Source organism: Acomys minous (genome assembly GCF_964271855.1).
Source record: "Acomys minous genome assembly, chromosome: 4".
NCBI lineage: Eukaryota > Metazoa > Chordata > Mammalia > Rodentia > Muridae > Acomys > Acomys minous.
In genome coordinates this window covers 110,592,619-110,616,952 of record NC_140486.1, presented here as the reverse complement: position 1 = coordinate 110,616,952, position 24,334 = coordinate 110,592,619, and the positions used below count along the sequence as shown (strand labels likewise).

Sequence of the window (24,334 nt, the reverse complement as noted above, 5' to 3'; positions counted from 1 at the left end):
CTAGGATGAGTTCAGAATGGGGAAATATGGTGCCCCATATTTGCCCATGTCCCCTGAATGGGGAGGCCTGGCAGCACTCAGAGGAAGGATAGCAGGCTACCAAGAAGAGACTTGATACCCTATGAGCACATACAGGGGGAGGAGGTCCTCCTCAGTCACAGTCACAGGGGAGGGGAGTAGGGGGAAAATGGGAGGGAGGGAGGAATGGGAGGATACAAGGGATGGGATAACAATTGAGATGTAATATGAATAAATTAGTAAAATATATTTTAAAAAAAGAAAAAAAAGAATGGGGAAATGAATGACAATTAAGTACGTGAGTATATACGGGTGTACAGCTGCACATGCACATGTGCATGGGTGCATACTTGTGTGTATGTGTGCACACGCATGTGCATGCCCAGGCTCTGGTCACTTTCCGCTGTCACCCCATTCTGCTTTCTGTGACCTGCATCGGCCCATCCCTCCTCAGAAGCAGAGTGACCACTGTTGGGCTCATTTAGTCTAGCTCCCTCCACCTGCTTAGCTGTGAGGGCATAGCAGAGGGCTATGGGTTGTCTCGGAACAGCAGGAGTGGGCTGAGCAAGGCCAGTCTGCCGTGGTGGTGGACTCTGCCACTGTCCCCCATGCTGTGGGTGCAAACAAAGGGGATGGCAGGTATAGGAAATGTTGGTGTGGGTGGAAAAAGGGACTGAATAAAAGTCCCTAAGCCATCAAGTCACTTTTTGTCCTATTCTCTTGCTGCCCCCGAAGGGGTGCTCAGTGAGCTGGCACATAGAGGTACACTAAGAAACACCTTTCACCTTCCCCAGCTCCCATTTTCCCTCTCCCTGTTACACTCCTCCCCCTTTCCTCCCCCCAACCATTAGGTCTGCAGAGACTTCAGTTGTGGGGAGACACTGGGCAGGTATGGCTGCATGTGGGGGGCTGCCTTGGGTCAGAAAGGACAGAAAAGTAGGAAGGAGCCCTGGGCACCTTGGAGAGAGGCCACCATGGGGAGGAGACTTGGAGCTGGGAGGCGGGGAGCGAAGGGTTAACAAACCATGCCAGCTGCAAGTCTCTTTAGTTCAGCTGTGAGCAGTTAGGTTTATGCTTCAGGGGAGCCACAGTTGGGGCCTCAAATTCAGCAGTCTACACTCACAGCTGGGGGCCAGTGACCCAGTGCTGGAGGGTCAGAGGTCATTTGGTGATAGGAAGAGAGTTGCTAAAGGTGTTGGACCTGGAACTTTCTGTGATGGGTCCTCTGTGACTTCAGGGCTGGTTAGGATTGGCCAGGGTGACCTTGAGAATTGCCCTGACATGTTAGGAGTTTCTCCAAGCTTAGAGCCATAATAGGATGCCTGCTTTGTGTGTGTGTGTGTGTGTGTGTGTGTTTCTAGACATTTTCAGTGGGTAAATCTGACTTTCTTTCTTTCTTCCGCTTTCTGTCCACCCCCCCCCCACTTATTTAATCACTTTACAGCCTGATCCCAGCCCCCTCCCTCCTCTCCTCCCAGTCCTCCCCTCACTCCTCCCTCCCCTCATTCACCCACTCTCCTTCTCCCAAAGTGGCACCAACCCATCCTGGCACCTCAAGCCCCAGCAGGACTAATAACATCCTCTCCCACTGAGGCCTGACAAGGCAACCCAGCTACAGGAAAGGGATCCAGAGGAAGGCAAGAGAGTCCGAGACAGCCCCTGCTCCCATTGTTAGGGGACCCACATGATGACCAAGCTGCACATCTGCTGCATGTGTGTAAGGGATCTACGTCCAGCCCATGCATGCTCTTTGCCTGGTGGTTGAGGCTCTGTGAGGCCCCCAGAGACTTGATTCCTGATGAGAAAGTATGAGAGTAAAACCTCTGATCCTCAGAGGCCACAGGTGTCAGATCCTGAGACCCTGACACAGTTCAGGGTGATGCTGAAGGGCTCGGAGAGACCCCAGTGATGCCATTCAAGCCAGCAGTTGAAGAGTACCATGGGCAAATCATCCCCCCTCAAATTCCCCTAGACCTTGGCTGTCCTGAGAAGATGAGGCAGGATCTGGAGCTGGGGAACACTTAGGGATGAACAAAGGGGACATGTCTCCTTGGAGGCTGGCTCCCTTTTATTTTTCAATGTAAAATATGCACTTATATATATTGTGTATGTGTGTGTGTGTGTGTGTGTAGTCAGGACAACTTTCAGGAGTCAGTTCTCATGAGGTTGACAGGCCTGGTACAATTGCTGAACTCTCTGTGAGTCAGAGGCCCAAGAAAGAGCAAGGGCATGATGGGAAGTGATGGGAAGCAGGAGAGAGGAGGGAGAATCTTCAGAACATGGCGTGTCTTCCAAGGGTCTAGTTAAACTCTCGGAATTTCCTTCAGCCAAGGTGGTGAGAGCAGGCTGTGCCCTGCCCTAAGCCACTCCATAGTGTATACAGAGGTATTTTCCAGGTTGTGCCCTGCCTTAAGAGACATTATTTTATAGTCAGCTTTGGGCTCCGTTTTGAGTACAAATGCTGCTGTACATGGGATACAAACGGATGAGTAACTTATTCCTACAAGTAGAGAGGGTGTCACCCTTTACATTGATGCAAGTAACCTGGGACCTTGTAGGCACATGAGCATAGTCACGTCAGGGAAATGAGGCCTGAGAACCTAAGGAACACACTGGACAGAGGAAATGGTGTAACACCACCATCTGGACCCATAACACCGCCATGGCTATGGTCCCACTGACCAGTCACCTGACCACTGGGGTTATGTGTTAGTGGACTGGCAGAATTTCTGACTGTTTAGTGCCTTCAGTTTGGCTGGCTCCCTGCTGTTGACATAGCCTCCTTGAAATGCTGTCTTTCCATCTGGACCTGCTGTCCATCTGTCCATCCCTCTGGACTGGTCTTGATCCTCACTCCTGCAGCAAGACTCAACCTTGACGCTCTGCTTCGTTCTTCCCTGGCAGTGTGGCTCTGTGGTGCCTGTGGACTGTAGTCTCTCCTGTGGCTCTCCAGCATGGTGCATTATCTCCTAACCCTACCCCCATGCCAAGTCTCTTTGTGCTCCTATCAGCTTCCATCGCTCAGGTCACTCTGAAACTCCTGCAGCATTTTAACTTCCAAGAGTCCCAACAAGGTTTAAATAGAGAGCTGGGCAGTGGTGGTGCATGCCTTTAATCCCAGCACTCAGGAGGCAGAGGCAGGTGGATCTCTGTGAGTTCGAGGCCAGGCTGGTCTACAAAGCAAGTCCAGGACAACCAGGACTATTATACAGAGAAAGCCTGTCTTGAAAAAAAAAACCATAAATAAATAAGTAAACAAATAAATAAGTAAAATAAGCAAAAAAGATGTCCCTGCCTCCCTGCCCCCTCCCGCTTTGCTCTTTGCTCCTTCTTGGCCTCTGACTGTTCAAGGAGGACCCAGGGCTGCTGGGACCTCTTTAACCTTAGTGGCCATTCTGTAACTTACCAGTACATCCATATACATAGATAGATTTACTATGTGATATGTAACGTGTGATCTGAGTTAATATTAGTAATTAAGATTGAAATGAAAGAATCTGTTTTCCTCAGTCAAGGCTATGGAGGACAGTGGGACCAGCTGATGAATTGCCATCACTGAAACTTCTGCATTTGGTGAAGTCAATAGATTCTGAAATTGTAGAAAGGCACAGACATGGTCCTCTATGTTTCTGACATCTCATGGGCAGAACACAAAGGAAGACTGCGCCCCAAAGAAAAGCAGATTATGAGAGAATGAGCCAGAAACGGAGGAAATCAGGCAACCTGACCCAGCTCCAGGAACCCAAGGTGACTTTGAATGTCGCATACTCATGGAGCTAAGTCTCAGCAATGGAAGAGGTGACAGTGCTGAGTCACAGGACAGGGTTTCACAGAGCTAATCCCAGGGCCAGACAGAGGAGGGCTAGCTGGGAAGCCCTGGGAGAGAGCAGCTCTCTGGTTTCTCAGGCAACCCTGATGTGGGGAAGTCATCTGCCCGGAGCACTCTGGAGCCCATTGGTCAGCTTTGAGCAAGGGCCTGAAAAGTGGCGTGTTTTCCTGTGAGGCTGGGGACAGACAGGAAAGTGGCTATGGAGGAAACTGGGGCAGAGAGCTGAGAAAGCTACATTTTCTTACTGAAGGAGGGTGGTGGGTAGAGACCGCAGAGGTGGGTTCAGAAGCTCTGAGAGGAGTGGACGCCCTGTGAGAGATGTGATGGGCCAGGCATCCTGGAGACCAAGCATGTGGCTCAGGCAAGAAATAGTCCAGGACTTGTCTGGCTTTAAGTGATAGTAGCCCCAACTCTAATTAGCTGAAGCAAAGGGAGCTTGTTAGCTCATATAACAGGAATATCACTAACACTTTACGGCCATCCTGCACCTTTACAAGAAGGACAAAGGCAAGCTTCAGGATACCCTTAGGCATTTATCACCTCGAAAGTCCCAGCTCCGACCACCCCACTTCCACCTCCACACATACAATATTCCAGAAAAGGACTTTCACTGGTTGCTCTGTGTCATGCATCCCACCCTAAGCCGATGAGTATATCTATCCCAGGGTTGAGATAGCATGACTGACCAGGCCTGGGTCATAATTCTTCTTTTATGGATGGCATGAGATTGGCACCCCCAGGGACAGTGGGGTGGAGGTGGGGTAGATCCTTCAAAGGAATCTGCCAGTCTTTCTCCCGCCCACACCTTTCTTTTTGGTAGGGGGAGTGATTTTTGAGACAAGCTTTTGTAGCCACACTGTAGCACTGTAGACTAGGCTGGCCTCGAACTCAGAGATCTGCCTGCCTTTGCCTCCTGAGTGCCCAGCAATCCTGCCAATCTTTTTTTTTTTTTTTTTTAAGTTTTTTTGAGGGAGGGCTTCTCTGTGTAACAGTCCTGGCCATCCTGGACTCGCTTTTGTAGACCAGGCTGGCCTCAAACTCACAGCGATCCACCTGCCTCTGCCTCCCAAGTGCTGGGATTAACGGTGTTCGCCACCACACCCGGTGATCCTACCAATCTTGAAAGCTCTGCTCAGTCAGAGGCTCACTCAGAGACCATGGAGAGGTTCCAGCCACATTTGCCCCTTAGGCTGAGCCTCCAGGACTCCCTGGCTATCCTGTAAACCAAACTGCTCAGATGCAGGAAGGAGGAGGAAGAAGGGTTGGTGTTGTGTGGGCAACTTCTTCACATGGTCTAGACACCTCTTTCCGGGACGGAGAGGAGCCCTGGGCTAGGGTAGAAGATGGACACCATACCTTGGGGCTGGGCAGCTTTCTGCCCCCCTCCTGTGCTCAAGCACAAACCAGCTAGTCTGGTGACATCCAAGGCCACCTGTGGGTATGGGGCGGCAGTCAAGTGGAGGTGGTGCTGGGCTGCCACTCAGAAAACAGAATTGAAAGGATGCAGAGGCAGCAAGGCAGAAGAAACCTGACAGGGAGAGCCCGGAAGGAGCAGAAAGCTGACTGGTGCCTGGTTCCTGGGAATGCCTGTCCTGGGGCTCTATCCCATTTCTCTTGGTAGGACACACATACACGCAAAATTCTCTCATACAGATAGATACGCAGGCGCACACTTAACACACTGACATATATAAAAGCACACACATACATGTACATAAGACACAGACTGTGAACACGTGTATCCATGCACATGTGCAGTGAGATCAAATTACATCCAAAAACACAGCCATCCAGAGACACATACAACACTCATGCACACGGACACACACTCTAAATTCTGAGATACTTGCGCACCCAGTAACTCACACCTGCCCATGACCAGCTGCTTCGTTACCAGTGAACTCCTCCTGCTGGGCAGGCCCTTGGGAACAGGTTCAGCCTTTTAGGATCCCCAGGTCCTCAAGTCTGTGCCTGCTCCAGGACTCACAAACCTTTAACAGCTTGCATTGCCTTCAGTTACCACTCCAGCAACCCAGTCCCCCTACCCTCCTTCAACTCAACTGTATTATGTCCTTCTAAGTAGAATGAACTCCTGCTTACCTTTAATAATCGACTCCAAATGTCCTCCTGATTGGCTAGCATCACTTTAACAAGCTGCCCATCCCTCCCTCCTTCACCTGTCCTACCACGGTAGGTACAATTAAGAGGGAAGACAGCCCTTTCTGGTGGACTGCACCCAGGAAGGCATGCCTGGGATGGGAACAGGAGGTGATGGCAGGGCTGGGTCACTGCAAGGGAGACTGGCAGGAAGGAGGGACAGACTGGCCACAGCCACAGTCAGAAGAGGACAGGTCATGGCTACTGTAAGAGGTCCTAAGAGCCCAGGCAGATTTGCAAAGGCTGTAGTGTCAGCACCAGTGTACCTGTCATACTGGCAAACATTCACACATGGGTGGGCAGTGAGCCCCGTCCTGGACAGCTGGGCCCAGGCTGCAACCTCAGCCGGCCACCAATGAGTCACATTCCTGCCTGCCAGGCAGCTAGCATGGGATACACAGCTGCCTTTCAGCCCTAGGCCTCAAACACTAGCTCAGTCTTCCTTCTGAGACACCTCCCCCTTTCACACAGCCTGCTCCCTCCCAGGCTGACAGCTCAGCTCCACACCGAGGCAACAGGCAACGTGGGCCTCTTTCCCTCTAGAGCACAGGGTTCCCTGTCTCTCATCACCCGGCTTCTGGCCAAGCCAACCTTGAATGGCTGCCTTTTCAGACCAGAGCCTGACCAGGTGCATTCTGGATGACCCTGTTCCCATGACAACCTGCCAGATACTGTGCCTATGGCACTGCTAGCCAGAGAGATAAGGGGTGGGCTGCAGATCTGAGGTACCCAGAGATGTATCCTTTCAGGCTCCAAGGAGCGTGCCAGCTCTCTCTCTCTCTCTCTCTCTCCCTCCCTCTCTCCCTCTCTCTCCTCCCCCTCCCCCCAAATCCTCTCCACATACTCCCTCTTGTCTCCTCCCCCTGAAGCCCTAACTAGGCAGGCCAGGCAAAGATGATGATGATGACGAAGACGACGACGATGACTACTACTACTACTACTAAGGAATGCAATGAGACTTAGAGCAAGGTGAACAGTATAACTGCATCCTAGGCCTGTGATCTGGAATGACCTCACCTGATAGAACCAGGATTAAGGGCTGGAGAGATGGCTCAGAGGTTAAGAGCACTGGCTGTTCTTCCAGGGGTCCTGAGTTCAATTCCCAGCAACCACATGGTGGCTCACAACCATCTACAATGAGATCTGGTGCCCTCTTCTGGCCTGTGGGCATTATATTCAGGCAAAGCACTGCATACATAATAAAAAAAAATAAGTCTTTAAACAACAACAAAGAAATTGAAACAAAAAAAAATCTTATTAAAAAAAAAAAAGAACAACTGGGATTAAGTGTGAAAGAGCACTCTCCCATACATCTGAAGAAGAGGCCACAGATGGCACCTTTTTTGGGGTTGTTTTTTGTTTGTTGTTTTTTATGGGTTTTTGTTTTTGGATTTTTCCAGACAAGGTTTCTCTGTGTAGCCTTGACTTTGACTATCCTAGACTTGCTTTGTAGACCAGGCTGTCCTCCAACTCACAGCGATCAACCTACCTCTGCCTCCCAAATGCTGGGATTAAAGCGTGCACCACCACATCTGGCTAGCTTTCCTCTCTTAAAGGTCTCTTAAGAAGCAAAGTGAGCTGGGCGTGGTGGTGCATGCCTTTAATCCTAGCACTTGGGAGGCAGAGGCAGTTGGATTGCTTCCCAGTCCCAGGGGTTCTGTAGTGTCTTAATTTAGTTCCTGCTACCTCTGTGACCCTCCCAGACCTCACTTGGAGCTTTCTGCTCTGCCTCCAGAGCACTGCTCTCCGCCTGCCCAAGGGCTGAGTTTGGGCAATGACCTGGCTTTGCTGTCCACTGTCACCTCAGCACCTGGTCCTGGCATGAACGAGGCACCTAGAAACTGGGACTTTGCCAGGAAAACTATCATCAGAGACATACAGTGTGTATACACATGAGGGGACCTTGTCTTTGCCATTGTGGAAACAGTTAAAATCGTTCCGAGCAGTAGCCACCCTGCCCGTGTTACAGTGACACACCTATCACTTCCAGTCACAAGTGACTCATCCCATCTCTTCTGCTCCCCGGGAGGTGACAAGTGTGAGGAGTTGAAAGCCAGGGGACAGGTAGGAAGAGATGAGCAGGTGAAACCAAGGTCACACCACTGCTCTGCCACTGACCAAAGTAAAAATGCTCAGGGTCTATGGGACACATATGAAGGGCCACATGGACGAGGGCAGGAATCTGGGGTACAGGCTGCCACCCACACTGACCTGGGGTCTTGGGGCCTCCTGACTGCTCTGGGGCCTTGGACTTAAGACCTGGAAAGCACTGAGGTTTGGAAGCTTTTCAAGTGGAGAGCTGATGGCTAGCCTGCTGCTCCCTGTTAGCGGGTGGACCCTAACTCCAGGCCTGACTAGCTGAGCAAGTGTCAGCAAAACAGAGAACTGAGCGGCCCAGTAAGGCCCTTGCTCTGGAGGTTGAAGAATTATGGCAAGGGTGGCCATGTCTTCTGAGGTGTCTGGGCCCCTCATCTTCTTTCTTTCTCCTCCTCCTCTTCCTCTTCTTTAAAAAAAAAGATGTGTGTGTGTGTGTGTGTGTGTGTGTGTGTGTGTGTGCATTGGTGTGATGGTGTCAGGTCACCTGGAACTGGAATTAGTTGCGAGCTGCCATGTGGGTGCTGGGAATTGAACCGAGGTCCTTTGGCAGAGCAGACAGTGCTCTTAACCACTGAACCATCTCTCCAGCCCTTCCTCCTTCTTCTTGAGACAGGATCTTTTTATATAGTCCTGACTGGCCTCCAACTCACTATGTAGACCAGGCGAGCTCCAAACTCACTGAGACCCACCTGCCTCTGCCTACCAAGTGCTGGAATTAGAGGCGAGTGCCACCACCTCTGGCTGAACCCTTCTGACCGGCAGCTCCTAATTCCCCACCCAGTGCCCACGCCTGCTCAGAATGGGAGGGAGACACCAACAACCCCATTCCTTCTTCCACTGAAGATCGTCCCCTCCTTGGACATCTGTGGTATCTGTCCTCAAGCCATTCCAGTCCAGCCACCGACCAACACCCAGAATCACAGTGCCCTCTTGCTCCTCCTGAAGCCTTGTTGGTTTCAAACTTTGGATCTCTGAAACCACCTGCTTCTGAGAATTCACTGAACTGGGGGCCCTGGGACAAGGAAGGGGCAGAGGCCCTGCTGCTCCCCCTCCTCTGCCTAGGTCTCATTGTGTGTGGGGGGTGGAATCCCTGGGCCCCTTCTCCCCTCAGCATCACTGCAGAGCCGGGGGTAGCGGTGGGGTAACAGGTCCAGGGACAAGAGAGGGTGGCTATCACTAGGGCAAAAGAGGCCAAAGGGCATTTTCAGAGCCAGTGGACCCGGGATTCTAGAAAGGGATCTATATATAATCTCTTTGGATTACCTAACTTTTAAATGTTTATTTTTATCATGTGTGTGTGTGTGTGTGTGTGTCTGTGTGTGTCTGTGTGTATGTCTGTGTGTGTATGTGTCTGTGTCTGTGTATGTATGTATGTGTTTAGGCTTTTCTTTCTTTTTTATTTTTAGAGTTTTAAAAAAAGATTTGTCTATTATTATGTATACAGTGCTCTGCTTGCATGTACATCTGCAGGCCAGAAGAGGGCATTAGATCACATTATAGATGGTTGTGAGCCACCATGTGGTTGCTGGGAATTGAACTCAGGACCTCTAGAAGAGCAGTCAGTGCTCTTAACCTCTGAGCCATCTCTCCAGCCTCTTAGTTTTGGTTTTTTGAGATGAGGCTTTTCTGTGTAGCCATGGCTGCACTGGAACCCACTCTGTAGACCAGGCTGGCCTTGAACTCAAAGTGATCCACCTGCTTCTGCCTCCTGAGTGCTGGGATTAAAGGTGTGTGCCACCAGGCCTGGATCACTGGGCACAAATGTTTAAAAAGTGGTGACACTTTTAATCTCAACACTGAGGAGACAGAGGCAGGTAGGTCTCTGAGTTGGAGGATAGCCTGGTCTACACAGGGAGCTTTAGGCCAGCCAGGGCTACACAGTGACACTCTATCTCAAAACAAATGGCATTTTTTCCTTTCTTTTTCCACTTCTTTCCCTTTCTTTTTGTAGCAAGATCTCAATGTGCTGTCTCGATGGCCAGGGACTCTCCAAAGTTGATCTCTGACCTCCACAACTGTGCCATGGCAACCAGAAAACCTGTGCTCACTCACACACAACATATTTGCATAATAATAAAATGAAGTAGAAATATTTTATTTGGCCAAGTAGTAGTAGTGCATGTCTTTAATCCAAGCAGAGGCAAGAGGATGTCTGTGAACTCAAGGCCAGCCTGATCTACAGAGCTAGTTCCAGGATAGCAACGGCTACACAGAAAAACTCTGTCTCAAAAAAACCAAAATTTAAAAATAAAAATACATTTTATTTTTATTTTCCTCCTCTGTAGACTGGACTCATACCCAATCTCAGCAGAGCCAGAAGAAGACACTTGGATTATTTATTAAAAAGTTACCAAAAAGATCTATTATGTTTTCTATTATGTGCATGAATGCATGTCTGTCTGTGGAGGGGCATGTCCACATGAGTGCTGGTCTGAATCCTCTGAAAAAGCAGCACACATGTAACCACTGAACTATCTCCCTAGCCTCTAGCTGTCAATATTTTAAAAAGTATGCATTAGGCAGATCTGGAATTTGAGGATAGCTTGTACTATAGCAAGTTTCAGGCCAGCCTGGGTTACACAGGAAAACCTATTTTAAAAAAAGATCTAGCCGGGTGTGGTGGTGCACACCTTTAATCCCAGCACTCGGGAGGCAGAGGCAGGCGGATCGCTGTGAGTTTGAGGCCAGCCTGGTCTACAAAGTGAGTCCAGGACGGCCAAGGCTTTTTAGTTTGGGTTTTGGAACACACGTATATATGCAGGGAGCAGCCCTGGTAGGAGTGCAGTAAGAGGCCTGGGTAATGCTTGCTGCCCCAGAGAACAACCCACACCTGCTTGGAGACCTCAGTGTGCTGAGACCATGCAGGCTTCACCTTGTCCCTCTAAAAGACTACCCGTCCTTCTCCCCAAACCACCGATGATAAGCAGCCTGACTTCCACTCAGCTGTGGGCTGGAGGGAAAGAGAGCCTAAAAGAGGCCTTTCGCTGGCCCAGGTGTCTGCTGCTCCCACGCCAGGCAGAGAAAGGCTGTGCCAGGCACTGGCACCTGTGGAATTTTGGGGCGTTGGCTGGTGGGGTGGAGTGGGTTCTTCATGACACTCCTTTGCAGTTCTTCCCCAGGTTTCATCCGAGGTTGGCTTCTCCCCAGAGCCCTCTCCTTTCCCCACTGCTGTATTACACTTCAGGCACCCTTACTTTGGGCATCTGTAGGCAGGATTGGGAGGTCAGTGGGTGCTTCAGGCCCTCAGCTCACAGCCTTCTTTTGTAAGAGCAGACAGGGAGGTACATATTTCTGGAATGCTGGAGATGTGATCGACGGGGTGGGGAGGGAGGCAGGTTAAGTTGGTCACCTTTTTAAGGCCTTTAAAACTGCATAAAGAGGAGCTGGCACCAGGCAGTGGTGGCGCATGCCTTTAATCCCAGCACTTGAGAGGCAGAGGCAGGCGGATCGCTGTCAGTCCGAGGTCAGCCTGGTCTACAAAGCAAGTCCAGGATAGTCAAGGCTACACAGAGAAACCCTGTCTCAAACAAACAAACAAACAAACAAACAAAGAAACAACAACAAAACCACAAAAAAAGGAGCTGGCAAGATGGCTCGGTGGTTAAGAGCATTTGTTGTTCTTGTAGAAGACCTGGGTTCTTACATGGAGACTCACAGCTGCCTCTAACTCTAGTGTGAAGGCTTCTGAGACCTTCTCACCTCCATGGGCACCAGGCACACATGAGCACATACAAATATACAGATAAATCACTCATATACATAAAATGAAATAAATTACACCCTCCCTCAAAGACAACAATGGAAACCCAAACAACTGCCTGAGGAAACCAAGTCTACTTGGCACACTGGATCACGCCATATATTTTCTTCCTTTTGGTTTTTCAAGACAAGGTTTCTCTGTGTAACAGCCCTGGCTGTCCTGAAACTTTCTTGTAGACCAGGCTGGCCTTGAACTCACAGCAACCTGTAGCCTGCCTCTGCCTCTCTAGTGCTGGGATTAAAGGTGTGCCACATGCCTGGCCTCCTTCTTCTTCTCCTCCTCCTCCTCTTCTTCTTCCTCTTCTTCTTTTTTTGAGACAGGGTTTCTATTTGTATCTTTGGCTGTCCTGGACTCATTTTGTAGACCAGGCTGGCCTCGAACTCACAGAGATAACCTGCCTTTGCCTCTGAGTAATGGTATTAAAGGCGCTGGCCCCATATTCTTCTTTTAAAAAGCAGTCTTGCCTGGCGTGGCAGCACAGGCCTGTAATTCCAGCGCTTGGGAGGCAGAGGCAGGCAGAACTCTGTGAGTTTGAGGCCAGCCTGGTCTACAAAGCAAGTCCAGGGCAGCCAAGGCTACACAGAGAAACCTTGTCTTGAAAAACAAAAAGAACAACAACAACAACAAAACCCAACCAAACAATAAAAACCAAGTCTTCCACTGGAGAAATGGCTCAGTGGTTAAGAACAGTGACCACGCCGGGTGGTGGCGGCGGTGGAGGCGGTGGCAGCGCACGCCTTGAATCCCAGTATTTGGGAGGCAGAGGCAGATCATTGTGAGTTCAAGGTTAGCCTGGTCTGCAAAAGCAAGTCTAGTACAGTCAAGGCTACACAGAGAAACCCTGTCTCAAAAAATAAAAACAAAAACCAAAAAGAGCAGTGACCACTTTTCAATTCCCAGCACCCATATGACAGCTCACAACTGTCTGTTAACTCCAGTTCCAGGGGATCTGATGCTCTCACACAGGTACACATGCATGTAGGCAAAACACCAATGCGCATACAAAAATCATTAAAAAACCCCACCAGGTCTCATGTAGCCCAGGCTGGCCTCAAACTTAACCTTGTAGCACAGGATGTCCCTCCCCATGGTAAATGATAGGTGAGTGGCACTACATATGGTTTCTGTGGTACTCAAGATGGAGTATATTGCTTCCTGCATGCTCGGCAAGCACTGCCCCTGTGAGCTGCAGCCCTGGGCACATGGCATATTCTTGTCTTTAAATTTATTTATTTTTAGAATTTGGTACATGAGCAGTGTGACCACATCCTCCCCTGTCCCCTTCACCCCATCACCTGCAAATTTATATCCTTTAGCAGAGTTTAGAGCAGTGGTTCTCAACCTTCCTGACACTGCGACCCTTTAATACAGTTCCTCATGTTGTGGTGACCACAACCATAAACTTATTTTTGTTGCTATTTCTAACTGTAATCTTGCTACTGTGGTACACAGTAATGTCGAAATCTGACATGCAGGACATGTAGTAGTATGTGACACCTATCAGTGTATCATAGGGGTTGAGACCCATAGCTTGAGAACCACTCGTTTAAGGCAGCTGAAGCTCAGGCCTTGAGAACGAGGCTCCTTGTTCTCAATGGCTTGTGGCTGGTCCACATGAGAAGCGAGGGGCCACTTTCACCAGCCACCTTGGCCGGGCATCTGGGAAAGACCCCTCTGGCAGGGCCTTCTCAGCCGGGATGACACTAGCTGGCTGGTGTGACTTCGTGTCTAGCTTGGAATCTGTGAAGGTCAGGGAAGCTGAATCTGGAATTTGCCATCCCCTAGCGCCACAAGTGTCTTGAGCTCAGAGGTTCCTCCCCACCCCCCTTTTTCTCCTCTGGGTGCAAAGTGTGACAAGGGAACTTTCTCTCACCAGGAGGGCAGTCAAGGCCTCTCCCAACCCTCTTCCCATGCCTCAGTCTGAGGAAATGACGCCAGGATAGCAGGGCTTCGGCAGCCTCAGTCCTGGGCAGCCCGAGGGATGGCACTTCCTGGATCCTCAGCCACGCAGGGTCTTGGAGACAAGTGTCCCTTCACATCCATCACCTGCAGCTGCTGGCTGGTGGAGAACGGGAAGCCCATGGCTCCTCAGACAACGTGACGGTGACAGCTTGGGAAGGAAGCCATCTTCACTTCCTGTAGGACTGGCTGCCTGTAGGAGAGAAGCCAGAGCTGCATGGCAGTGCCAAGTGGCTCCCGCACAGAACCCCTCTATCCCACACAATCCCTTCTTTCAATCTGCCCTTGTACAAACAGGATAATGAGAACTTTCCCCCCAGGTCCCGGCTCCGTGGCCCTCCTAGGTCTTTCCTCCCAGGAAGCAGGCCACCTGGTCAGTTTGCTCAGTGTGCCTCTTGGCAACAGCTCACTGTTTACTGAGTCCATAGGACATATTGGATCCACCACACAGGGACTCTGTACACCGGGCTTGGGCTATGTGATGTTATTGGACATGGGGTATGGCCAACTATTAGCTACGGGGTGTTGTAATTGTGATGAATATCGGCTGAGGCTCCCCAACCCTGTGCATCCTGGAAACAGGGCTGGGTCAGAGAGGGCTGACAGCTTTCCTCCTGGCCAGGCTTTCCTATGGCTCCTTGGCACTGCCTCAGGGCCTGGGAGGAAGCAGCCTGACCCGAACCTTTCCCAGAGGGAATAGGCAGAGCCCATGATGGCTTAGCCATGGCCCATTACCCGGATAGAATGCCAGAGCCTGGTCAAGGAGAGGCGGTAATAGAAGTTTCTGTACCAGAACTGGCAAATGTGTACTGCTTGGCATTTTAAAAAAATATTTTATTTTATTAAAAAAAATTTTTATTTTATTTATTATGTATACAGTGCTCCATCTACATGAACACCTTGCATGCCAGAAGAGGACATTAGATCACATTATAGATGGTAGTGAGCCACCATGTGGTTGCTGGGAATTGAACTCAGGACTTCTGGAAGAGCAGCCAGTGCTCTTAACCTCTGAGCCATCTCTCCAGCCCAGTGCTTGGCATCTTTACTCTGTACTTTTGCTCTCCTTGTTAGTAAAGCCCTTTGGAAAGATCTGCCAGCTGAGGTGGAGATCAGTCAACTGGCTGAGGCTTAAAGAGGGTGAGGAAGATGGAGGGAGACACTGGATTGAGCAGACGCCTCCCACCAAAAGGCAGAGCTGAGTTCTAGACCAACCTCACACAGACTGGCCTTCGCAAGGCCCCCAGATATGGGAATCTTATGTCTTTTTTCTTTTTTGTTTTTTTGAGACAGGGTCTCTATGTAGCCTTAGTGGTTCTGGACTTGCTTTGTAGATCAGGCTGGCCTTGAACTCACAGCGATCCGCCTGCCTCTGCCTCTGCCTCCCCTTTTTTGTTTTTGTTTTTTTTGAGACAGGGTTTCTCTGTGTAGCTTTAGCTGTCCTGGACTCACTATGTAGGCCAGGCTGGCCTCAAATTCACAGAGATCCACCTGCCTCTGCCTCCGAGTGCTGGGATTAAAGGCGTGCACCTCCACGCCTGGCTGAGAACCTTATTTCTAAGGGATGTGACCTTCAGGGTGCCACTCTGCCAGCTTATATACTAGCTGTTGACATAAGAGCAATGAATAAACAGGGAAGGTTAGTAAAGGACAGGTCCCCGGGGAGAAGGAAGCCATTGGAAAGGCCCTGGTCCTGGAGAGAAGGGAAACGTGCCTTCTCCATTTGCCTGGGCACAAACAGTTCATGGGCCCAAACACAGGAGCACAAGGCCCTTCCTGTGAGCATCCCCGCCTGGGGTAGGCTGCTTACTGTGCAGGACCCTCGTGGAGGATGCTGTGGAAGCTGGGCGGCTGGCCTGTTGGGGACCACTGGAGGAGAACTGAGGGGCCAGAGACAATGTTTTCATCTTGAGTGGGTTCAGCTCCTCAGTCTCTGGAGTACTGGGGACTGGGGACTTGCCAGCAAAGGCTGATGTGAATTCCCTAGGAGGAAAAAAAAAGTATAATCTAGCGTCTCAGCTTTTTGGTGAGGCGTGTTTTTTTTTTTTTTTTTCCAAGATAGGGTTCTCTGTGTAACATCTCTGGCAGGCCTAGAATTCACTCTGTAGACTATGTGATCCGCCTGCTTCTACCTCCTGAGTGCTAGGATTAAAGGCATGTGCCACCACGCCTGGCCACATCAGGCTTTTTTCTTTTCTTTTCTTTTTTTTTTTTCAAGACAGAGTTCTTTTGTATAGCCCTGGCTGTCCTGGACTCACTTTGTAGTCCAGGCTGGCCTTGAACTCACAGTGATCCACCTGCCTCTGCCTCCTGAGTGCTGGGATAAAAGGCATGCGCCACCATGCCTGGCTCACAGCAGGTTTTTAGATAGCATTATTATTATTTATTTACATGTACATGTGTGTGTTCATTTATGTATACGTGCCTGAGGTTAGAGATATCCTCTGGAGCTGGCATTACAAGCAGTTGTAAGCTGCCTAATGTGGGTGCTGGTAACTGAACTCAGCCCTATGCATGCTCTTAACCACTGAGCATTCTCTCCAGCCCCTAGAGTCAAAAGTATTAGACAAAAAATCAGGAATCGGAATTTTAACTGGAGGGAAACCACTATCAGTGTAAGCCCAGACAATGTGGCAGACATATTAGAGGTGAGGGGAGAAACGCTGAGGAAGAAATAACACCTAAGGGAGTAACAGGATGGGGAAGGGGAACAGGGCTTGGGAGAACACTGACAATTCAGAGGGGTCAGAGGACAAGTGGCAGGAGTCAGCTCTTCCCTTCTCCCAGCCTGGGGCTAAAATGCAGGCCATGAGGCCCGGTGGCAAGTGTCTTTATCCACATAGCCATCTTACCAGCCCACAGCTGGTGATAGTTTAGGTTGTACCTTCAGAGAGGCAGAACCCCAAAGGGGTCTGGACTACAGGCTCCTGAATCCAGGAGTCCATTGTTGTAGGAGTGTTGTCAGAGGGTGTGTCAGGCCCTGGCACCCCTCACAAGCAGGGCTTGGTCAATTGTCCTTAGCAGAGCTATTAAAGGTATGAGCAACAGTGGAAAACAAAGAAAGTAGATCCATCCAGTGTAGCCACAGTAGGAAGGGGAAACACATAACCAGACACCCCAAGGCCTGAGCCTATCTACAGGGTCCTGGCATGGTCAGCTTTAAACAGAGGGCAAGAGGTTTACATAGCTAAGCAGTCCTGGTCAGGGAGTGGCCCTGTCCATCAGTGCTCATCACTGTCAGCTGCAGTCTGTCCTGCAAGGCAGCTGAAAGCCATCAGAATTGTCTGGAATCTCCTCTTGGGAGAAATGCTAATTCACTGGGGACCACTGGCTCAGTCTGGAAGGCACAGTGTCTTTTTTTTTTTTTTTCTTTTCAAGACAGGGTTTCTCTATGTAGCCTTGGCTGTCCTGGACTCACTTTGTAGAGTAGGCTGGCCTCGAACTCACAGTGATCCACTTGCCTCTGCCTCCCAAGTGCTGGGATTAAAGGTGTGCACCACCATGCCCAGCACGGCACAGTGTCTCTTAAAGTATATTTTAAAATGGGGCTGGAGAAATGAGCATGATGCACAAATAAATGAAGTAGATAAATGTGAAGAACCAGGATCTCCCTGTCGGTGGCTGACAGCAGGAGCATAGCTGGTTATTGTAATTACTTTGCTGATTCTAAAGGGTTGGGAATGCATGGTAGGGCCACCTGGCAGGCAAGAGCAGTTATAACAAAGTGGCTGTAGTCAGCCAGGCTGGGTCCCAACGACACTGAGGACTGGAGTAGACACCATGATCTAAGGAAGACAGGCAGCCCCAGAAACAGGTAAAGGTGAGGAGATAGTTTTCCAGGGCAAAGGCATGTCTTCTACTCAAAATGGGGAGACTGACACAGTCAGGCTGACCAGCCTCTCACAATGCAGGGAAGTCTTCATAGTATAAGGAAATTGATTTTGGGGGAAGGGTGGCAGGGAAAGTCTTGCTGACACAGTGATGTTGAACCCTCAAACTGTCCTGCGACCCAGGTGTTCCATCTTAGCAGATGTAGATCGAGGGTCCAAAGTTCAGGAGCCTTCCTGAGGTTGTCAGCATAGCAGGAAGTCAGGCAGTGACTCCAGGAGCTGACAATAGTCGCTCTCCAGCTGTCCTCCACCATTGGTGCCACTGACGTCACACCAGCACTTTGGGGTCTGGGTTTCACTGTCTTCCGGGAATGGGCTGGGCTGAGTGCTCCCTGTCCATCCTGTTTTGCAGTCACAAGAGGTGACACACTGAACTCTGCTTTCTCCCTCCGAGAGCCTGGCTCTTATTACTTACAAAAGTGTCCATTTTCCCATGTCTGAAGTAGTGAAGCCCTAGGGGCATCACTCAGTCTTGTTGCCACGAAATGAACTCACTCTGCCAGCTTACACGCAGCACATGAGCCTCAGGGGAGGGGGGTGCCTTAGTGTGTGAGGTGCGTACGATTTGTGTATCCAGATGGGTCTGAGCTTGCTAAATGGGGGATCCTAAGCTAGGATAGAGATGGTGAGAGCGGCAGGATGCTTCCTTCTACCATCACCAACAGCAGTGAAGGATGTGCTCCCCGCTGAGGTGTGAAGCCCAGGACCATAGAAAACATGATACTTTGGAAGCTTTCATTTCTCCTTCTGTGAGATGTTTAAACAGGGTGGGGGTGGGGGTGAGGGTGGCTAGAGAGGCGGCCCAGCAGTTAAGAGTGCATCTTGTAGAGGACCTGGGTTCAATTCTTAGCACTCACGTTGGGCAGCTCATAACTCCCTGCCCCTCCAGCTCCACAGGGATCTGACATCCCTAGCTTTCTTTAGCATCTGAACGCCCACGCACACATCTATATACAGTTACACACACATACACATAATTAACAATAGTATAGCCAGGAGTGGTGGCACATGCCTTTATGTCAGCACTCAGAAGACAGAAGCAAGCAGGTCCTTATGCATTTGAAGTCAGCCTGGTCTACATATCCAGTTCCAGGCAGGCCAAGGCTACATAATGAGATCCTGTCTTTAAAACGAAAAACAAGTAGCACACGCCTTTAATCTCAGGACTCGGGAGGCGGAGGCAAATGGATCACTGTGAGTTCGAGGCCAGCCTGGTCTGCAAAGCAAGTCCAGGACAGCCAAAGCTACACAGAGAAACCCTGTCTCGAAAAACAAAACAAAGGGCTGGAGAGATGGTTCAGTGGTTAAGAGCACTACCTGCTCTTCCAAAGGACCAGGGTTCAATTCCCAGCACTCACATGGCAGCTCACAACTGTCTGTAACTCCCAAGATATGATACCCTCATACCAACACACACAAATTCAAAACAAAACAAACAAAACAAAAGTGTGTGCCCACACCGGCTCTGAATCTTTAAAAAACAAACAAACAACAATAAAAAACAGCTGGGCAGTAGTGGCACACATCTTTAACTCCAGCACTTGGGAGGCAGAGGCAGGCAGATCTCTGTGAGTTTGAGGCCAGCCTGGTCTACAGAGAGAGTCCAGGACAGCCAAGGCTACACAGACTGTCTTAAAAAACAAACACACACACACACACACACACACACACACACACACACACACAAAACCCAAAAGACAAAAACAAAAAAATGTTTAGAGGCTGGAGAGATGGCTCAGTGGTTAAGAGCATTGTCTGCTCTTCCAAAGGACCCGGGTTCAATTCCCAGCACCCACATGGTAGCTCACAGCTGTCTGTAACTCCGGTTACTCTGATACCTTCTTACTAATGCACATAAAATGAAATTAAATAAATTCTTTAAAAATTTTGTTTGGTTTGGTTTTTTGAGACAGGATTTCTCTGTGTAACTTGGCAGTGCTGTACTCACTTTGTAGACCAGGCTGGCCTCGAACTCACAGCAATCCACCAGCCTCTGCCTCCTGAGTGTTACCACACCTGGCAAAGTTTTTTAAAAAACATCAAGGTTGCTTGCAGTCTCAGTGTAAGTACCCCATTAATGAGGGTTACGCTTTTGGGAGTTTCTTAGGAGAATGCTGTGGCCTTAATTTTTTTTAAAAGTTTGTATTTACCTGTATAACTGTCTGTCTGTCTGCCTACATCTCTTGAGACAGGGTCTTGTCTACCTGTCTACCTACTTATATATCTATCTCGGCATAGTGTCTCATGAAGTCCAGGCTAGCCTCTAACTTGCTATATGTAGTTGAGGATGATGAACTTCTAATCCTCCTGCCTCCGCTTTCTGAGGGCTGGGAGTCCTAGTGTATATCTCCATGGCCAGTTGATGTGGTGCACTCAGGGCTCTATGCATGCTAGGCAGGCCCTCTACTAAATAAAACTACCACTGTAGCCTGCTTCTTCAACTTTGTAGTTGTTTTGTTTATTTGAGTCAAGGTCTGACTAGGTAGCCCTGGCTAGCCTAGAACTTGATGTATAGACCAAGCAGGCCTTGAATTCACAGAGACTGGTCAGCCTCTGTTCTCCTCCTGGAGTGCTGAGATTAAAGGAGTGTACCACCACATACAGACTGGGTCACATTAAAAACACTATTGTTCTATTTTGGTGTCTTGTCACTGGTACAGCACTTAATTTTTAAATTGTAAAATCCACATACATTTCCAGTTTGTCAACCATCTGAAAGTGTAGCTCTCTCTCATTTAGAGAAGTAATGCCTACGAAGCAGTCAAAATTACCCATGTCAACAACAAATGAAAATTACCCTTGTGAGCAGCAGCGATTCCTGGCAATGGCAGAGGCGGGGCTAGCATTAGATTTCTGGCCGTGTCCTCAACCAAGTCCAGAGGCAGAGAGGTCAGGCAGCCTGGAGCAAGTCCTCCATGGCCACTGGGGCTGGCCAGTATTGGTGCTGTGGCTGAGCCTATGAGCTCATGCAAGTGGGATTTGGGTTTCCCCAGTGAACTGGGATTAAAGCAGATTCCCCCACTGAATCAAGTAGGAATTTATCTGCTGGGATTTAGCTGACTAATACATTGGTTGGAAGCCTGAATAAAGGATACCCTTCCCCCAGTAGGAAGTATCTCTGCCAGCAGGAGGCCTTTGGACTCCAGCAGTCCCTCCTACACTGCTATCCTTGGAAGAATCTTGACTCACAGCACATGACCCTGCCTGGGTCCCTCACACAGGTGCTCCTTCTGGCTGGCTCTTCCCTCTAGACTAGGATTGTAGTCCTGCCGAGAGCACCAGGGAGCCAGCCCTTGATTTGGCAGGACTGATCCACCTGGAGAGCCTGTGTTGGCAAGGAGTTGTCATCAGCTTCTGCAGGGGTGATGGGAAGGGCACTGGCAAAGGCAGAGCAGCCTCTGGACCCCCACGACCAAGGATGGTGAGCTAGCTGCCTGGAGCCAGAGCCAGAGCCAGAGCCAGAGGCAAGCAATGGCCCTGGGTGGATGGGGAACAGCCAGGTTAGGGTGAGGAGAATGAGAGGGCAAAAGGGAAGTCCAGCAGGGCACTCACCCATGACCTTCAGAAAGCCGTTTGCTGCAGGAACACATAGTAGTTTTGACATGTGTGTTCATTGGGAGGCACCCCAAAGATAGGCAAGGATTTATTAGGGTGTCAGCTTATCAATGGCAGCATTGTGCTGGCGGGGAAGAGCAACACAAGACACCAGAGAGCTGGCATCTTTACTTGTGTTTGGAATGCTGCTGACTCACCCCAGCAGCTGAGCACCCCAGCAGCTGAGCACCCCAGCAGCTGAGCACTCCAGCAGCTGAGCACCCCAGCAGCTGAGCACTCCAGCAGCTGAGCACCCCAGCAGCTGAGCACTCCAGCAGCTGAGCACCCTAGCAGCTGAGCACTCCAGCAGCTGAGCACTCCAGCAGCTGAGCACCCCAGCAGCTGAGCACCCCAGCAAAGGATCCCACGTGCTTTCCTAATGCAGGAAGACACGAAAAAGGTGCTTAGGGGCTGCTCTGCGCTCCCAGCTCACTAGGTTTGGAACTGGCTCTTGGTTGCTGCTACAGACACCTCGTCCTGAATAATGAAACTTAGACGGTGGTGGAGATAGGTGGGTAAGGGGAGAGAAGAAAATTTACCTGGTGAAGGCAGATGTCTAATGTGCACCAACAGTTCACACATGTGCACACCAATACTGGCCCTCCTGTCCTGCTTTCCATGGCCTCTGATTCTAAAGCGACATTTTTAGCTGGATGTACTAAATACTATACAGTATCTTGAGCTGCCACATTGTCTGGAGGGGACACATGAGGGAAGAAGAAAAAACCAAACACATAAACTCTTCTCATATTTAAAAAGCTACAGGACAGAATGTGTCTCTTTTATCTGAAATGCTTGTAGCTGGAAGTATGTTGGATTTAATTTTAAAACATTTTGGAACATACATGGCTATAATGAAATATCTTTGGGACAAGATCCAAGGCTTGGTTGTTGTTGTTTGTTGGTTTGTTTTGCATTTTTGTTTTTTTCAAGACAGGGTTTCACTGTGTAGCCTTAGCTGTCTTGGACTTGCTTTGTAGACCAGGCTGGCCCCGAATTCACAGCACTCCACCTGCCTCTGCCTCTGCTTCTCAGACTGCTGGAATTAAAGGTGTGCACCACCGCACCTAGCTCCAAGTCTCTTTTTTTAGGGGGGGGGGTTTCAAGACACGGTGTCTCTGTGTAGCCTTGGCTGTCCCAGACTCGCTTTGTATACCAGGCTGCCTCTGTCTCCTGAGTGCTGGGATTAAAGGCATGCGCCACCACTGCCCGCCCCAAGTCATTTTTTAACAGTATGGTCTCCCTCTGTAGATCAGGCTAGCCTGAACTCACAGATCCAGCTGCCTCTGCTTCCTGAGTGCTTGGGTCAAAGGTGTGCATCACTATGCCTGGCCACGTAGGATCCAAGTGTCTCCCTCCCTTCTTTATGTGTATGTGTGAGGGCCTGCATGCATGTGTGTGTACCATGTGTGTTCCTGGTCTCAGAGGCCATCACACTCCTTGAAGCTGGGGTTACAGACTGTAGTGAGCTGCTTGAGGTAAAACCAGGTCCTCTGCTAGAGCAGCGCAAAGTTCCCAGAAAGAAGCTGCACTTTTTCCTGAACTTTCTACAAAGCTCATTGACTGCTTAGAATGTCAGTGACCATGGAGAGGTTGAGTGACACAGGTCTAATAGTTCCTCTTGAGCTCTTTAGCCCTCGAAGTAGTTATTCCTTGCCCAACTCCACATCTACCCTGACATGCTAGACAAATGGCTATCACTTTCTGGAATGTGTGACAAAACTCTAGTTCCCACCCACCACCAGACTGAGTCATCAGAAAGCGTCTGAAGCCTATAGCAGAGGTTTCCCCTTCTCCGCAGCTGCTTCTTCCTCTGTTTCCACCAAGGTATTTGAAAGGTGCCTTGGTTTAGGACTTTCTTTGTTCTGTTACTATAAAAATCACGTTCAGACTGTTACTAGGTAGGGATAGTGAATATGGGGTGAGCAAGTCTGAGTTTCTGGGCCATGGCCACTCATATTTGGTTGTCTAATAAACTCTATTCCCTTTGAGGTGAGCACTGTGTTTTAGTATCTTAATTGCTGAGTCATCTCCACAGTCCCAGGACCACATCTTATTGCAAAAATTCATTTATGCTGCTGGGCATGGTGACACACACCTTGAACCCCAGCACTAGAGAGGCAGAAACAGGCAGTTTTCTTTAAGTTCAAGGTCAGCCTGGTTTTCATAGTGAGTTTTAGGCTAGTCAGGACTACATAGTGAGGCCCTATCTAAAAAACAAAACAAAACAAAAATCATTTATGCTTCATGTGTGCATTATATGACTATACATAACATAACCTGAAAGTAATTGCATAGTTTTTAAAAACAAGATCTTGCCAGGCCTGGTGGCACACTCCTAGAACTCAGCACTTCTGGAAGGCGGGAGCAGGGAGATTTCTGAGAGCTTGAGTCCAGCCTGGGCTATACAGTGAGCCCCTGCCTCAAACCAAAGAACTAGGCAAACAACAACCACCACCACCAAACAAACAAACAAAACCAAAATTACTGATCATAGCGATGCAGTTCAAGCTAGCCCAGAACTTTGTATGTGTGTGTGTGTGTGTGCGTGTGCGTGTGTGTTGTATGTATGTATTCATGAATGCATTCAGGTGCATGCCTGCTGGGGCTCAGTGGGTCCCCTGTTCTATCGCACCCTCTTTATGCCCTGGATACAGGGTTTCTCTCTGAACCTGGAGATCACAGTGTTTGGCTATGCTGGCTGGCTAGCAGGCCCCAGCAATCCTGTCTTCTCCTCCTTGTCATATAAAGTGGAAATCAACCAAGGAAGCCACCTGCTACCAACTTCATGCCTCATAGGGGCAAACACACACACAGAAGGATGCACAGACTCACATACAGTCCCTGCCCCGACTCATTCTGTCCTGCAGCTTTTTTTAATATGAGAAGAGTTTATGTGTATGGTTTTTTCTTCCCTCATGTGTCCCCTCCAGACAATGTGGCAGCTCAAGATATTGCATAGTATTTAGTACATCCAGCTAAATATGCCTCTGTAGAATCAGAGGCCATGGAAAACAGGCAAGGAGGGCC

The 24,334-nt window shown here is 49.6% G+C and overlaps 1 protein-coding gene across 5 annotated transcripts in view; it reads right to left on the bottom strand.

The window, feature by feature from the left end:
- Positions 1-10,384: 10,384 nt before the first annotated feature.
- ARMC9 (armadillo repeat containing 9) overlaps positions 10,385-24,334 on the bottom strand; it is a 142,458-nt gene continuing 128,508 nt past the window's right edge. Inside the window, exons 24-25 of one of the 5 annotated variants that reach the window (XM_084779167.1) lie at positions 15,631-15,803; positions 10,385-14,013 (exon numbers count right to left, since the gene is read on the bottom strand). In XM_084779167.1, the coding sequence (XP_084635293.1) occupies positions 13,991-14,013; positions 15,631-15,803 (196 nt within the window). In that variant the 3' untranslated portion in view covers positions 10,385-13,990. Of the gene's footprint in view, positions 14,014-15,630; positions 15,804-21,873; positions 21,999-24,334 lie in introns of those variants that run through there. The other 4 variants (XM_084779166.1, XM_084779165.1, XM_084779168.1 and 1 more) reach the window with 4 other exon arrangements.